Genomic DNA, 16,183 nt, shown 5'->3' on the forward strand with positions numbered 1-16,183 from the left:
CTGGAAATTAACCCATGGCTGTGCCTCAATTTCCCCATCTGCAAAATGGGCTTAATGGAGCCTAGCAGGGGTGTTGCCCAGGGTTAGTGCGACACATCCTGGAACAAAAATGATCAGCTGTGCTTTCAGGATTAACCCTTGGTGTCTTTTATTGACAATAAATAATACAATACGTTACAGAGATTCAAGTACAATGTCCAAAATCATATCCTTCATGCACCGAACAAAAAGGAATCGCCAACACCAGCGAATGCAGGAAAGAGCAGCTTCCCCCGGGGAATACAGGTTTGGGACGTAGGATGCACCAAGGAAAAATATATTTGCCGCAACTGTCTGTCGATACCAGCCATGCTGGCCCTTACGCCACATCCCATCCCTTTCTCCTCCCCCGCTCCGGGCCCCCAGTGCTTCTATGGGGTTTAATGGGTGCTCTGGACGTAGGAGAAATGCGGTCTCCGGCCTGTATCGTGCTCTTTTGTGAAAGGTCCAGGCCTACGGCTGAAGGGAGGTAAAGACGCAGCAGGCTAGCGAGGAGATGAGCGCGTCTGAAGAAGCAGCAGCATCCTCTACAACAAACCACCTAGTCTTGCTCCTTTACGTTTACTGTCTTGCCCTCTCCAAGGGCCTAAGCAGAGGGTGGAGAGAAATTCAGAGAAAGGCTATTTCCCCAGGTTAACTCCTTAGAGCTTAGTCAGTATTATGTGGTTCTCAGGAGAAGCTTGGGAAGGGAAGGAAGGGGAAGAAAACAAGCAGAAGCTGGGGGTGCGGTTGGGGCTTACGGGGATATGCCATCAGGATTATGGAGCAAGCTAGGATTGGAGGTTACAGGCCTTTCCCGGCTCCTCGGGCTACCTCCCAATTGGGCAGTTGTGACCTTGTGCTTCGTGGCTGGGGAACAATCGAATTTCCAGCCCCGCCAAGAAGACGCCGGGCCCTAGGGATGACAGAAAGACTTGGGCCCATTAATCTCACCCATCTGCCCGGCCCTTTCCCCCCTTTGCTGTGTCTCCTTCCTTCTGTTCCCCTTTCTCTGTCCCTCCCCCACTTCCCATCTCTGCTGTGCCGTGGGGTATAGCCCTACACAAAAGTCGGTCTCTGGGCTTCCCCCCCACAGCCTTCAGCTGCTTGGTGGGGGTGGGATACCTAATGCACGGAGGTGAGGCCTAGTCATACTCTAAGGCAGAAGCTGAATAATCTAAAAGGCCTTGTGCTTGTTTCTCATGGGCTTTTTAATTACCCCCCAAAGCCAATTATGGGGCTACCAAAATGGGAGATCCAATCCCTTCAGGCCAGGCTGTCTCTAAGAGATTCCCACCCCACCCCACAAAGAGCTACTGAATGTCTCCTTGACCCTGCAGAGGACGGTCCAGGTTTCCATCATCCAGGATCACGAGGGGACCCTGTTATGTTGACCCTGTAAGTGAAAGATGAGGCGGGTGAGGTAATGGCTGAGAGAGACAAGCTTTGGAGCTGCACAGAACTGGTTGTCACATCTGGGTTTGCTCAGGTAGAGCTCCATGTAGCTCAGAAGCTGGTCTCTCTCACCCACAGAAGTTGGTCCAAAAAAGCCATCACCTCGCCCACCTTGTCTCTCTAATATCCTGGGACCAACACAGCTACAATACTGCATGGCACCCTGTTGGGGCACCCAGGGAGCATTAAAAGAAAAATCAGTGGAAATCACCCACACCCATTTGAGGTGGGCTGTGAAATTCAAACCAGGTTATCACCTCCACCAATGCCCCCCCGCTCCAAAAATAAAAGAGAGAGTCTGGGGGTATTTGGATCGGGGGAAATGTTCGGATCTGGGGCTCGTCCCAAAGAGAAAGTCAAGTAGTCAGGCACAATTGCATAATGCTAAAAATCCTGGCACACCCCAGCCATTGACAAGCCCTTCTGAGGCGCAGTGGGTCAATGCCAGTCTGGCCTAGGGCTGATGTTGGTGGGACCCCTTCTGCTGGGTGTGGGTCTCTATTCTTTGGCCAGAAATATTTGTATCAGTCACCCACACAATCGCAGGGTATATGCACAGATATCACATGCACCCTTCTTTTGCATATAGAGACTATTGGTCTTTGGGGTGTGAGGCCACAGATTGAGAGTCTTGGCTTGTTCTTTGGTTTTTCCCTTCCAGCTATCGCTCTTACGGGGGGGTCAGCTCCATCGACTTTGTCCTTTGCTCCTTCTGCTCTTCCCACTCCTCTTCTGGCTCGTAGGTGCCTTTCACGATGGCTACCCTCTCGGACATGTGCAGCGAATAGGGGAACAGGAAGTAGTTGTACAGCAGGGAAGCCAGGACTGCACCGATGATGGGTCCGAACCAGAAGACCTGGGAAGCCAAGGGTAGAATGCTAATCTCTAATCCTTCAGTAGCGCTTTCCAGCTGTAGATCTCAAAGCACTGTACGAAGATTGGTATCATTATCCCCAGTTTACAGATGGGGAAGCTGAGGCACAGTGACGTGACTTGCCCCAAATCACACAGCAGGCCAGTGTTCGAGTCAGGAACAGAATCCCCATGTACTGAGTCCCAGCCCACTTCTCTATCCGCTAGGCCACACTGCTTCCCCACAGCGAGCCATGGGAAAGCCCAGGGGCTTTTTCCTTCCATGTTCATACAGCACCTAGCGCAGCGGAGCCGTTGGCCTCTAAGTGCTTCCTTAATGGCCCCCTTCAATTGTCGTCTCCTAGCAGATTCCCCTCCGCCTCAAATTCCTTATACTCAAACACCCTCCCCCCACATTCTCAGCCCTGACCTCACTCGCTCTTGAGCTGCCAACGACCAGTGGCCCAGCCCCTGTCAACCAGCAACCAGTGTGCTGCAGACCCCATGCTGCGAGCCACTGTTACTGGAGGGGGATTCTTACCCAATGAGAGGTGCTGAATCTTTTCACTACAACGGCAGGTGCAAAGGATCGGGCTGGGTTCATGGAGCAGCCGGTGAAGTAGATCTGTAAAGGGACATGGGAATTAAGACCGATCATGTTTCCCTTCGGTCTAGTCCTTTTGTGACCGGGGCATTGCTCCAGGTGCGGCTGGAGGAACTGGGGGCTTCCCCCCACAGTCAATGCTCCTGCCCTGCTCCCTACAGCATCCCCTGCTGGGAGAGGCTGGGACTGGAATAACTGGCCGCTTCCCCATAGCCAGCATTCCTGACCCATTCCTTACAGTGCTGTTCCTTCACCATTCCCTGGATTCTTGCTGGGATTGGAGCAGCTCTCATTTCCCCCTGCCCTGCTCCCTGTAGCACCCCCTGCTGGGAGAGCCAAGGGCTGGAGTAGCTGGGAGAATCCCCCAATAGCCTGCCCTTCCACCCTGCTACTTACAGCGCCCCTGACTGGGAGAGGTTGGGATGAGAGTAGCTGGGCCGGCTCTCCCAGGGCCAGCTCTCCTGCCCGGTGACCCAGACACTCACCCCAACCAGGTGACCCAGGGTGACAGACAGGCCGATGGACAATGCTGGGGAGCCTATGGCGTCAGTCCGGCGTTTATCCGTGGAGGCAAAGATGCACATCACCAGCTGGAAGGTGAGGATGATCTCGACCACCAGCCCCTGGCCTGGGGATGTATTGTTGTTGAGCTGCACGTGAACAAGAAGGATTGTGAATGGCTGCTGAGCTGAGCCAGACTGAAGGGTTTTGCGACCCCCTAAAAAACACAGGGGATTACAGTATTCCCCCCCCCAACCCCATTTAAATTCCTAGCAAGGAGATGCCACTGGGTCTATCTGATCTATCTACCCCCTTCTATCTTTCTGGAAGTGCATTTCTCCCTCTAGGCATTTACAAATCACTTATCACTTTCAGATTTCTCCCTTTGCTAACACCCAAATTGCCCCGGAGCAGCCAGAGACACTCCACTCTTCAGTGAGTGAGGGCATGAGCAATACATGGAGGAAGAGGTGAGGACTGGGACAGGATCCCCCTATATGGGGACTCGAGGGGGGAACAGCAGGGATCCAGCGGGGATGCCATTGGGGTGGGATGGGCCATCACCACCTGGTGTCAGTGCACCTGTTTTCATCTCTTGCCAGCTGCGTGGCAGAAGGATCCAGCCCTATTGGGCTGGGATGAGGCCAAGGCCCAGTTAGGGGGAAGTGGTGAGGAAGCACTGGGAAATGAAGGGACACAAGGCACAGTTATCGGGGGGTGGGAGGAGTTTAGGGTTTGGAGGGGCACAGAAGAACCAGTGAGGAACACAGAGCCCCTGAAAACCCTCCTTCGAGGCTGAAGGCTCCAAGAATCAACACTTGCACAGCAACTGGTCCACCTCAGACTGGTCTGAAAGGGGGCTGGAATCCACCTCTTACTGGTCTAACTGGGGTTCCCATCATCCACACTCCCCACTGTTGATCTAAGAGATCTCCCAATGCCCCCAGATGGGTTCCCAAAATTTCCCTCATGCTGGTCTAAGCGGGCTTCTAATCTTACCCTCTCCTCCCAAAAAACGAAGAGCCCCCCCTTCCTCCTCCAATCTCTCCTCTGCTGGTCTAAGTGGTCTCCCAGCTACTTTCCTCAGACTGGTCATACTGGAAAAGAGATCTTCCAACCATGTTCCTCATACTGGTCCAAGTGGGGGCCTATCATCCCCTCCACACTGGTTTAAGGGGTCTTCCAACCTCCTTCCTCTGACTGGGCATACTGGTCTAAAGGGCTCCTAACTCTCCCCCCACCCACACCCCCACACTGGTTTAAGTGGGTTCCCCTCCAGTCCTGGCTTAGCTCCTTTCCCTGCTCTGATCTCCCTGGCTCCAGGAAGAGAGGCTGGAGTCAAGCCCACCTGAAAGGTGCTTGTGACTTACTCGTGCCCTCAGGATAAGAGAAGCATGTAGGGAAAAAACCCACCTCATTAATTGCACAGCACAATAAATCTGTGCTGTCAGCACCATGTCAGTTATGCTAAGACTGCCGGAATGGTGCTCCCATCTCTCTCCAGCGCCAGGGTGAACGGGCCTTCATCAACCCTCGTGGTGGGTCCGATTCCTCACACGAGGCCAGGAACCCATGCGTAGGGTTGCTGAGGCCCTGGGCACAATTAATCATCCATGGGCAGGAAGAGACTTACCGCATTGATGGCCAGGTTTCCACGGGTGTTGCTTGGGGTCACCAGGTAAAGGATGCCTGCCCCAGCAATGGCCCCCACCAGCTGGGCCACCATGTAGAACACCGTCCGAAGGAAGGAGATGTGGTTCCCCACCAAGAAAGCGATGGTCACCGCTGGGTTGATGTGCGCACCGCTGACATGACTGAACATCTGGACCATGGTTCCGATGGCCAGGCCGAAAGCCAGGGAGATCTGCACGATGCTCGGCAGGGCTGAAGGCCACTTCAGGGCTGAGCCGAGGCCGAAGAAGACGAAGATCATGGTGGCTAGGAACTCAGCCACTATGGCCCGGAGAAAAGCCATGGTGCAAATTTCCTTATGCATGGTGGGATCAGGAGGGGGTAATTGGAGAGACAGGAGTGTCAGGCTTCTTCTGTCTGGGCTCTGCAAACAACAGCCAGGCACAGGGCCATATATATACAGGAGCAGCAGGTAGCTGCATTGCCAAAGTGGTGGGTGGAGCCAAGGAATTGGCCAGCCCGCCTGGGCAGCTGGAAAAGTTTACAGCTGAAAAGAACTTCAGCGCCTCTCAGAGAGTGAAGGACTCAGCTGATTGGCAGTGTTTCTTTCCTCCTCTCCAGACAATGGCCCCCTATCCGATGTCTTTGTGGTCGTTAGCATAACTAGCAGGTTGCCTCTTTGGGTCTGGCTTTTATTTTTGAACTGGAGCATGTATTTGGTTTTTTGCCTCCTTAGGTTTAAGGTGGCAAAGTCCTTATTTCTGGCCAGTTTCACTGCCTGGATGGGGGAAGCTCTCCTGGTCATTTTCTCCTCTCAGGGTCCATCCAGAGTGACTCTCACTGCTGATTTACACCAGCATGTCTGAGATTAGAAGCTGGCCGGTGCTTAGCTGATGCAGGATGTTGCGGGGGGAGGTGGGGATTTGCTAGAGGATTTATATTGCGCAGACCAGCAATGCACAGGAGGAGCTCAGGGATTAGAACTGGGCCTTCAATTATATAGAACAAATGCTGAGGTTTTGCAGACCAGTCTCCTGCATGGCTGCAGTGGTTCTCCTTCAGGATACACGTAGCGCTGGGGGGTACACAGAGGTCTTCCAGGGCATAACGCAGCTCATCTAGATCTTTGCCTAGTTTTACAACAGGCTACATAAAAAGCACTAGCAAAGTCAGTACAAATTACAATTTCACACAGACAATGACTTGTTTACACTGCTAACACTGAAATGTAAGTACAGTATTTACATTCCAATCGATTTCTTTTATAATTAGATGGTAAAAATGAGAAAGGAAGCAATTTTTCAGTACTAATGCGCTGGGACACTTTTGTATTTTTATGTCTGATTTTGTAAGCAAGGAGTTTTTAAGTGAGGTGAAACTTGGGGGTTCGCAAGACAAATCAGACACCCGAAAGGGGGACAGTCGTCTGGAAAGGTTGAGAGCCAGTGCTCTAAAGGGAAATATTTTCCTCTTTGCTGCTGCTCTGGTCCTATCCGGCAGGTGGGTGGTTGTGGGGAACGGAGGTTAATACACTTCTTGCCTCCTAGCTGGGGTTCAAATCCTGTCTAAGCGCCCTAGTGGAATGTGTTTGGCTGGGTCGCGGCCTAGGGCCCGGTGGGTATTTGGGCATGTTCTCCGCACCACACGGCTTTGCTGTCTTAGTTCCGAAGGGGCTGAGCAGCGTTGAGGTGGGTCGGCGGATATGCAGGGGAGCTTGGGAAGGGAACAAGCTGGGTAATGCAGGCTGGCAGAGCTCTGAAGGGTGCCTAGGCTTGGAATAACAGCTGGTGCCACTGGGAAGGTGAAAAATGGCTGGCAGAGGAGCCCAGGACTGGGTCTGCAGCGGTGAGCTGCACTGGGTGGGTGCCCAGCAAATTGGAAGAGCAAAGGACTGGCAGCACCGGGGCAGGGCGCATGATTTGAATAGCAGGGGGTGCTGCAGCAGGACAAAGGTATTGGGGGAGCTCAGGGCTGGAGTAGGAGGGAGGTGCTGGCAAGGGGGAGATAGAGCTGTGCTGGGTATCCAGGCACGTTGCAGGTGAGGCGCATTGGCAGAGTTTTTTGGAAAGCAAAGCTGGCTTGTCGCCTGCAAACACACACATACTTGACTCTACCCCCTTGGCTTTCGCAAGCCAGAGATTTACACACATATGGTAAATAAACAGAGCCCTTCTCCCCCTCTGCAGGGGAGTGTTTGCAAGCCCAGAGTACACCGGGCTGGAGAGGTGCTGTTGAGGGTTACCATGGGCTGTTCTGTGCAAAGGCAGGGGAATTCTGCTACTGGGCTTTCCCCCCAGCTACAGCCAATTCTCCCAGGTCTGCTCCTTAGAGGGACCCTCCTCCCACCCAACCCCTTCCCTGTCTGAGACCTGAGATACCTCTAGGGCAGTAGTTCTCAACCTTTCCAGACAACTGGCCCCCTTTCAGGAGTCTGATTTGTCTTGCCTACCCCCAAGTTTCACCTCACTTAAAAACTCCTTGCTTACAAAACCAGACATAAAAATACAAATGTGTCCCAGCGTACTCGCACAGAAAAATGGCCTTCCTTTCTCATTTTTACCATCTAATTATTAAAGAAATCTATTGGAATCTAAATCTTGTACTTACATTTCAGTGCATGCAGTAGAAACAAGTCATGGTCTGTATGAAATTTTAGTTTGTGCTGACTTCGCTAGTGCTTTTCCTGTAGCCTGGTGTAAAACTAGGCAAAGATCTAGAGATGAGTCGAGGTACCCCTTGGAAGACCTCTGCGTGTCCCCAGGGGTATGCGTACCCCTGACTGAGAACCACTGCTCCAGGGCACCCCTTGCTAGGGTGACCAGACAGCAAGTGTGAAAACTCGGGACAGGGAGTGGGGGGGTAATAGGAGCGCCTATAAGAAAAAGACCCCAAAATTGGGACTGTCCCTATACAATCGGGACATCTGGTCACCCTACCCCCTGCCCTCCAACCATTTCTCCTGGGCAGCAGCCGCCAGATATCAGAGACATGGAGGTAAAGGTGTTGATCAGCACAGAGCCCTCGGGGTGTAAAGTAGCCCCCAGAATGTGTTATAGAGCAGGGGTATCTCTTCCAGATAAGTGGCACCCAGAAGAAAAAATCACAATGGATGATGGTAGCAGTGAGTACGGGAATGACACTGACATTCAGGGTAGCCTGGCTAGCCGCCATGGCACCTTGCTCATTGTAGCCTAAGATACCTGCTGCCATCTTGCAGAGCTCTGCCCTGCACCGTCAGGGCCTGATTTTTCAAAACAGCTCAGCTCCCACTCCGGCGCTGGATTTTCACAAGAACTCGGCACCTCGTCAGCTGATTGCCTTTAAAAAAATTTCTGGCCGGGAAATTCACAGCGGGCGCCTGAAACTCTGGACCACCTTTAGGCGCTTCTGTAGAAGGGAAGCTCTTTAGCCTCACCAGATTATCCAATTTCTTGGAACCTGGTCCTGAGCTCTTTCTGAAATTCCCTGTGTCTCTGGGCCCTGGCACTTACTTCAGAGCACAGTGAGAGACGGCGGTTTTATGAGCAAGAGGTGCGGGCAGGTTGGACTAATGCCGACGCTGCACGAGGGCTACAGAAACCAGGCCAGGATGCTTTCCGCAGAGGAGTATGTGTCACCTGGTAATTTTTCCTTTTTTTTTTTTTTTAAAAAGCCCATTAACAAGGTCAAGGGCCAGATTTTTATCTCAGTGATGCCGGTGTAAACGCCTTGGGTTTGAATGGGAATAATTCCAGATTTACACCTCTTTTCCCATGTCAGTCTGCTCGTCCAGAGCAAAAACAAAACCCCACAAAGGCTCTAAGAGGGTGTAGGTTCTGAGCTCTGTACTGCAGGAAGCTGACATGGTGTTGATATTTAATTGCTGAGCTCACTGGGTGGAGCAAAGCCCCTAGTTCACATGTATCCCTGAAGCCATGACTCCCTTCATGTTCACTGCAAATCCCAGAACATTTTTTGTGTGCAAGGTTTAGGGAGTTTGCTAGACAAATTGCATTCCATCTCCCTAAAATTCTCTCTGCAGTTTATATTTTACTAGTGAAAACTCGTTTGTAGCATTGCTAACAGCTGCTGTGTTCCACCCCAGAGGTGGCTGCATTCTGGCAACCCATACAGGGACACAGTCTTCAAAGTGATTTGGAATCAGAACTGCGTGCGTTCTATTCCCTATAATGTTAAAAGCTTGGGGAGATTTCCCTTTAACTTGAGAATCAGGGACTTGCACTTTAAGAGCAGAAGAAAGCTGAATTCTATTCCTACTGTCCCCCTGAAGTTCTAAGCATGCAGGAAACTGACAACCATAAGGTCCTAGATGAATATGGATTGGAAACAGCAGAATTCATAATAATCACATTCCCCCAGCTATGTGGATCATGAGTAGAAAGTAAAGCGAAGGAAAAACCAAGTCTGTTAAGCCAAGAAACACCTAACCCAGCTTGCCCCATTGGCAAATTCTGGTGAAAGTTTGTACGCTGGGTCCTCAGGATGAGCTGGCTAGATTCCAACATGAGTAATGACCTTCCACCTCCCATAAACCCTAGTTGCAGTATCAGTTGGCTACCCATAAACTCCTCTCCCCCCTTCCTGAGCACTTTTTCACAATGTTGCTAGCAAAGAAGTACTACTGTGTTCCTCCCCAGAGGAGGCTGCATCTCCCTGTCAGGCAAGCGATCAACACACATGCCATCCATTGTCCAGTTTCAGACCCACTGGGCCTTAAACAAATCAAAGGACAGTCACCCAACACCCCATTTAAAGACTGTTAACAATCAAACCAGAACTAGTGTAAGTGGGTGAAACTCCCTTGACTTTAAAATGGAGTCCTTCCCCTTCTTCTATCAAGTCTGAATCTGACTCCAAATCTATTTCTTTTGTCGGGGGGGAGGGGGGAGAGGGAACCCTGGTGAATTGGGTCTCAGAGTGAAAATTCTCCAACCAGGGGTGGGGAGGCAGGCTTAGATTAATAGGGAAAAATCTCAGGAATGCAAAAGAAAGGCACTTTGTGGTCGTTCTGAAGATGGGATGTTTCTTTGCCCTCCTTAATAATCTTTGCAATCTTAATTTTACTCTTAGACAAACAATGTAACCTAATAAAATCAAAATCATCTGCTTCAGGAGCTCTTTTCTTCCAGAGCCTGATGGGTGTGAACAAATTGGAACTGTCAGAGCTTTTGCCAAACTGCTCTTTGCAAGGTTTGTCACACAGACTTGTCCTTTCCCATGAAGGTGTGTATGTTATTCAGTGGATAAATTTCTGCTTATTGTAATCTCTGGATGGCTGATTTCATTTTCTGATCCTCAACCGGGAAGCTACTGATTTGTAATTTCCAATTAGCCCAGATTTCTGACTGGTCAGTTTCAATGTGGGAGATGAGCCTGTCAAATTAGATTAGATTGTAAACTCCATGAAGCGGGCATCATCGTTTTCATTCTGGGTTTGTACAGCACAACTGGGGCTCATAGGTGCTACCATAAAATGTGTAATAACATTAGGAAATTGAATCCTTCCGATGAAACCGACCATCAGGATGAATATGATGGGGTTAAGCAAAAATAACCTGATTTCAGTTTTGAAAAATTTCAGGCATGTATTGATCAGAATAATGATAAAAGTTGCAGACAAAATGGCAAATATCAGCTGCCCCCCGTTCCCCTTCCTACCCACATGCTCTTGCCACTGGAGCATTTAATAGTAACTGCTGACACCAGATGATACATGAAAGAATGTTCAGTGACAACGTGGACATTAACTGTGTATTGTAGTGAACTACCTTCTGTGTGTGTCCAGGCTCAGAAGAGAGGGGTGTGTGTGTGTGTAAAAGCACCACAACCTTCCACTAGCAAGAATCAGAACTGCTCAATCATGCCCAGTCCATCGCTTCATTATCCGGGGTGTTACACTCTTAATCTTCCTCCCATGGTTATAAGGCCTGGATGATCCATTGCCTTTCTTCCTTCCAGCCTCCCTCTGCCTGATCCTGGGGTAGAAGAAGCTGTTTCCAAATCACCAGGACATCTGAGCAAACTTTTTCTCACGTGGGGCAGGATGAGGTTATAGATCTGCACTGTTAAAGAAAGATGGCTGCTAGGGCTCGTGCCTGGGGGAAAGGGGAGAATTGACACAGGGATAGTATGTATCTAGTGCTGTTGCTGTGTGTGATACTTTGCAGATAAGTGAGAGACATGGGGCCTGGTTCTCTCCCGGCGTGCACACAGGGGCATTAATCACAGCCCTGCAAACTAGTTGCACAGTTCTGCCATAGTAGCATTTCACACCCACTTTGCACTGATGTAAATGATGATGCAAGGGGCATGGCAATGGAAGTCAGGCCCACAGTCTCTGCCTCTTAGATCATATCAGCAGCAGGGAGTTGTGGTGTTACCTAGAGATTGGTGTGGGCCACAACCTCACATGCAAACACTCCTCCTGACTCTTGCAGGGGGATTAGAGTTCCTGGTCTCGCAAACAGCCCCTCTCTTTGCAACGGGCTGAACCAGCAGCCTGGATCTGAAACTTGCAGATGCGTGAAAATGGCAAAAGTTTGGACCCTGACCTGAGTTTTGTGTCTGGAGCCCTGTTCTGGTTCAAGGTGTAACATTCTGGAAGGGACTCCGGGGCAGATGAGGCAGACCATCAAAACTAGTCACGAACCCTCCCTTGTCAGGTGAAACGATCTAGCCTCTGTCCGTCAGAATAAAGATTGCTTGATCTTACCCTTCAGTGGAGCCACTTCCCTCGCTGTCTTGTTTTTTCATGAGACGCTGACAGCCAGTAATTAGCTGGCACACAACTCCCTTTGTCAATCCCCCCCTCTCCAGAGGGGATGGCTTACTGTGTTAATGATCAGGCACCCATCACCTCCAGTACTTCTTTAGAACCACGTGGGGCTTGTCTACATGACAGATGATACAACCGGAGCGCTGCAGCTGTGTCACTGTAACGCTGTAGTGTAGACACTTGCTACAGTGATGGAAGGGTGTTTTTTCTCTCCCTGTAGTTGATCCGCCCCCTCGAGAAGCGGTAGCTAGTTCTACAGGAGAATTCTTCCATCGACCTAGCAGTGTCTCTGGCCTGGTCTACATAAGAAAATTAGGTCGGGTTAACTGTGTTGGTCAGGGGGGTGACAAATCCACACCCCTGCATGGCATTGTTAAGCCGACCTAAGTCCCCGCGTAGATGTTTGGCTCCCACCGACATAAGTGCCTCTCTGAGCCGATTTAGTTACACCCCCTCCCCCGAGTGGCACCAAGTCACAGTCGACGTAATTAGGTCGACTCGGTGTCAGTGTCGACCTGGCGGTGCTACGTCAATTGTTACTGGCTTTCAGGAGCCGTCCCACAATGCCCCATGCTGACAGTACAATAGATACAAGCGCTCCGGGTGAGGACATGCTCCACCGACGCAAGGAGCCAAGGGCGCGCTCATACAAGCGATGTAATAATTGCGGTGGCTGGATGTCGACATAATTTTGTAGTGTAGACATGGCCTTAGTCCAGCATCCTTCTATGACGTGTATGTTGGAGGGGAATCTTTCAGGTGAGATCCTCAAGAGTGAGGTCCCGTACGGTCAGACGGGTTTTAAAGGTGCTGTGGTCTAGTGGTTGGGGAACTGGTGTGGGATCCAGGAGAGCTGGCTTCTGTTCCCAGAACTTTCACTGGTATAGTGCTGGGCAAGTCAGTTCCCTCTCGTACCCTCTAAGCCGTCTGAAGCAGGGATTCTCTCTTGCAATGGTTTTGTCTTGATTAGGAATTGTGGTCAGGATTAGCTAAGACCTCAGCCACTTTGTCTAGTCAAATCCTATGTGTCTGTGCAACACCCAGCACCAAGGGGCCCTGATCTCGGTTGGGGCTAGGGTGACCAGATGTCCTGATTTTATAGGGACAGTCTCGATTTTGGGGGCTTTTTCTTATATAGGCTCCTGTTGCCCCCCACCCTGTCCCGATTTTTCACACTTACCCTCTGGTCACCCTAGTTGGGGCCCTCGGTGCTGCTATGTTCAGATGGCCCTTTAAAAGGAGAAGTTTATTCTGCAAACATTTCCCACGTCTCTGTGGTATACTTTGTCTACCTGGCTGGCAGCCTCCACCCAAAGGTGACTGCATTTGGGATGCTTCAGCACGGGAGGTGTTAAATAGTATTAATACTTTGCTAACAGTAATCCTCCACTCTTTTCTAGTGGCTTCCATGCAAAGATCTCAAAGCACTAGACAAATTCACATGCTTCAGGGTTTCTAACTGTTGGACGGGTCAGGAAGAAATTTTCCTTGAGGGCAGATTAACCCAAACTGCCTACTTCAGGCTTTCTTCCTCTGAAGTAGCTGATACTGGTCACCACTGGTGACAGGATACTGGAGTAGAGATGGACCCGCTGGTCTGATCCAGTCTAGCAATTCCTATGTTCCTAAACATTATTTATGCATCATTATCCCTCCCGTGAAGCTGGTCTGTATTATTATCCAGATGGGGAAAGCAAGGCACAGCTAGGGGGAAACGACTTGTCCAGGGAATCCAGGACAGAGCTGGGATTAGAATCCAGGAATCCTGATTTTCAGCTTCAACCCTCTCTCCCATTTCGATGCCACTACCAATAACTTCCCAACATACGCTCCAGTTCTTGTCCAACAACAACTGCAGACTTATCTATCTCCCAGTTAAGTACTCTGATTTCTCTTTAATGTGTCCCATCACCACTGACTGATGTGCTAAGGATTCAGGCAACAAAGATCTGATCTGCCCTTGGGAGTGTGCATACCTTTTGAAATGCACCAGCCCCTGAGCTGTCTGAAATTCAAGTCTCCCGTTACACCTGCTGGCCCGAAGGATTGGATGGGATTCATGAGGCAGCAGGGTGAAGTAGTGCAAGAAAAACGAGCGGCATTGTGAAAGTGACTCTTCCTCCCTCCTTGATTTCCATTTCGACACCGGTGCACCATTCTGATCTGGTGGCACCTTGCTCTGACAGAACGGAGAATCAGGCCTGATGACTTGAGTACCTTCTCCCCAAGAGGTGTCCGAGGAACACAGCCATGCTTTGTCATGGGAGGCAAAGGGCAAGCTGCAGAGGTCAGGAATAGGTCAACAACAATGGCTTGGCCTGGGGTTGCATTGCTATTTAGTGGGAATGAAAACTTCCCCAACAGCCCATGCTGTTTGAACCCGCTGCTGAATGTAATAGATCTTTAGTCCAGTCGCAAACTGGGGAGAGGGGCTTTGTAGACCTGGCATGGAGAAATGGGAATGGGGAGGTACGGGGGGCTAAATGGGGGATCCTTGTATTGGAGGAAGGGCAATTAGGGGAGTTCACAGAACCCCTGGTAAGGAGAAGCTAGGGGGGAGTCCCTGAAATAGAGGGGTCTGCAGGGCACCTGTGTGTGTATGTGCAGGGGGGTGGAAGCATGCAAAGAGCCCCTGATGTGTGCCATACGCTTGGCCTGTAGAAACTACGACGTGCGTGGCTCTGTAACAATAAATCAACGATGTGGTTGCTTTCCTCCCAACATTGCCGGTACAAACAGTAGCTGAAATGCAGCCCCTTCCGGGGTGGAGGCGAACAATATAGCATGCTGCACAGCTGCAGCGTGGAGTGGAAATTTCCGCCGAGGATGCTGGGGTGAACCACTGCTCTAAAAGCGCTGTGAGCTCTTTCATGCACATGCCGAACAGCATAGACTCGAGACTGCATTGCACCTTGTGGGCCAGATCCAACTGGTGTAAATGGCCGTGGCTCCTCTGAAGTCAAAGTAGCTATGTGGATTTACACCAGTTGAGAGCCTGGGCCACGGTCACCTTTTCCACCCATGCAAGATGGGTGGAAAACTGCCTGATCAAAATGAGTCTGTTCCACACGGGCATCAGTGCCGGTGCAAGGTAGGGGAGAATCCAGCCCATCGCATAGAGGGGGAGTGATTAGCAGGAAGAGGCAGTTTGGATCTGTTACCTGACAGTCCTCCACAATTATGCCTGTGTTCCTGAGACAAACCACGGAACCCTTTCCCACTGCGCAAGGAGATGCAATCAGCAACATCTTGCCTACAGTATTAGCTGGTGTTATCTGCAGTATATCACCCCAGGGTGGGGCGTGGGGGATATCGCAGCGCGCCCCGTGGAGGTGCAGTGGGCTGGTTTTTGCAGTGGTCAAGGAAGTCCAATAAATGAATCCCGCAGTGAACGATCTCTTGGTAAAGATGACATATGCCAAGAGCTGGGAGGGAAGTGGTTTGTCCCAACCCATGAGAATTTCCAAGATGTTGAAAAATGGTCCCCTCTTGCATCAGAATGAAAAAATCAAAATCTTGACATTTGTCATGAACGGAAAATCCCCCCAAAATGTTTGGCTCAGGTTGACCGAGATATTTCATCCCTGTAACTTGGAAATGTTTTGTTTTAATTTGGACCATTTCGTTTTTTTGAACCTTGAATTTTGAAACAAAACCTTGTTTGGAACCAGAAACCCCAACCCTTTTCCCTGTGGAAAAGGTTGAAATGGGACACTGACAATTTTGAAACGTTTCTCAACAGGAAATTCATCAGCGCGGATCCTTTCCCACAAACCTTTTGATGTTGATGAATTGGCATTTTTCAGCAAAGACACTGATTCAGTCAAAGAACTCCGGATTCCCGCTACATGTGACCCTCTCCACACCAAAGGCTTGACCCAGCTCCCGTTGGCACTATTGGAAAGGTTTCCATTGATTCCATGTGGACCTAGGTCAGGCACATAGAGAACGGCAGCTACAGAAACTGGCATAGAATTTGCTCGTCATGTCCCTGTCAATGAACTTAATAACGTCAAGCTCAGCTTCCCTTTGGGCAGCCCCTGGAGTCAACTCACGCAGCAAGGCTGCTCCGACCATGTCCCTTGGAAGCTGGGACATAATATGGGCATAGCTTGAAGCAAAGAGATATGGGCCCTCCAAGAGGAAGGCTCCTGCTGGGTTCACGTGGGTGCCACCCGCGTCTGCACCCAGGCTGCTGGCTGGCATGATCTGCAGGATGGATGGGAGGGAGGAAGTCCAAGGAAAGCCAATGGCCAGGCCAAAGAAGACAAGCAAGAGTGTTCCAAAGCTACCTGTGCAATTTCCTCATGTGTGGCTGGCATATGGTGCAAAAACAATGGCTCCAT

General features: G+C 50.5%; 1 protein-coding gene across 1 annotated transcript; it reads right to left on the reverse strand.

The window, feature by feature from the left end:
- Positions 1–822: 822 nt before the first annotated feature.
- On the reverse strand, positions 823–5,441 carry LOC141974906 (aquaporin-5-like). Its single transcript, XM_074934950.1, has 5 exons — positions 5,064–5,441; positions 3,415–3,579; positions 2,867–2,950; positions 2,148–2,329; positions 823–934 (listed from the first exon to the last, which is right to left on the reverse strand). The coding sequence occupies exons 1-5, from the start codon at positions 5,424–5,426 to the stop codon at positions 823–825; spliced, it is 906 nt and encodes a 301-aa protein (XP_074791051.1). The 5' UTR covers positions 5,427–5,441.
- Between the last annotated feature and the right edge of the window lie 10,742 nt (positions 5,442–16,183).

Source organism: Natator depressus, chromosome 20, assembly GCF_965152275.1.
Source record: "Natator depressus isolate rNatDep1 chromosome 20, rNatDep2.hap1, whole genome shotgun sequence".
Lineage (NCBI taxonomy): Eukaryota > Metazoa > Chordata > Testudines > Cheloniidae > Natator > Natator depressus.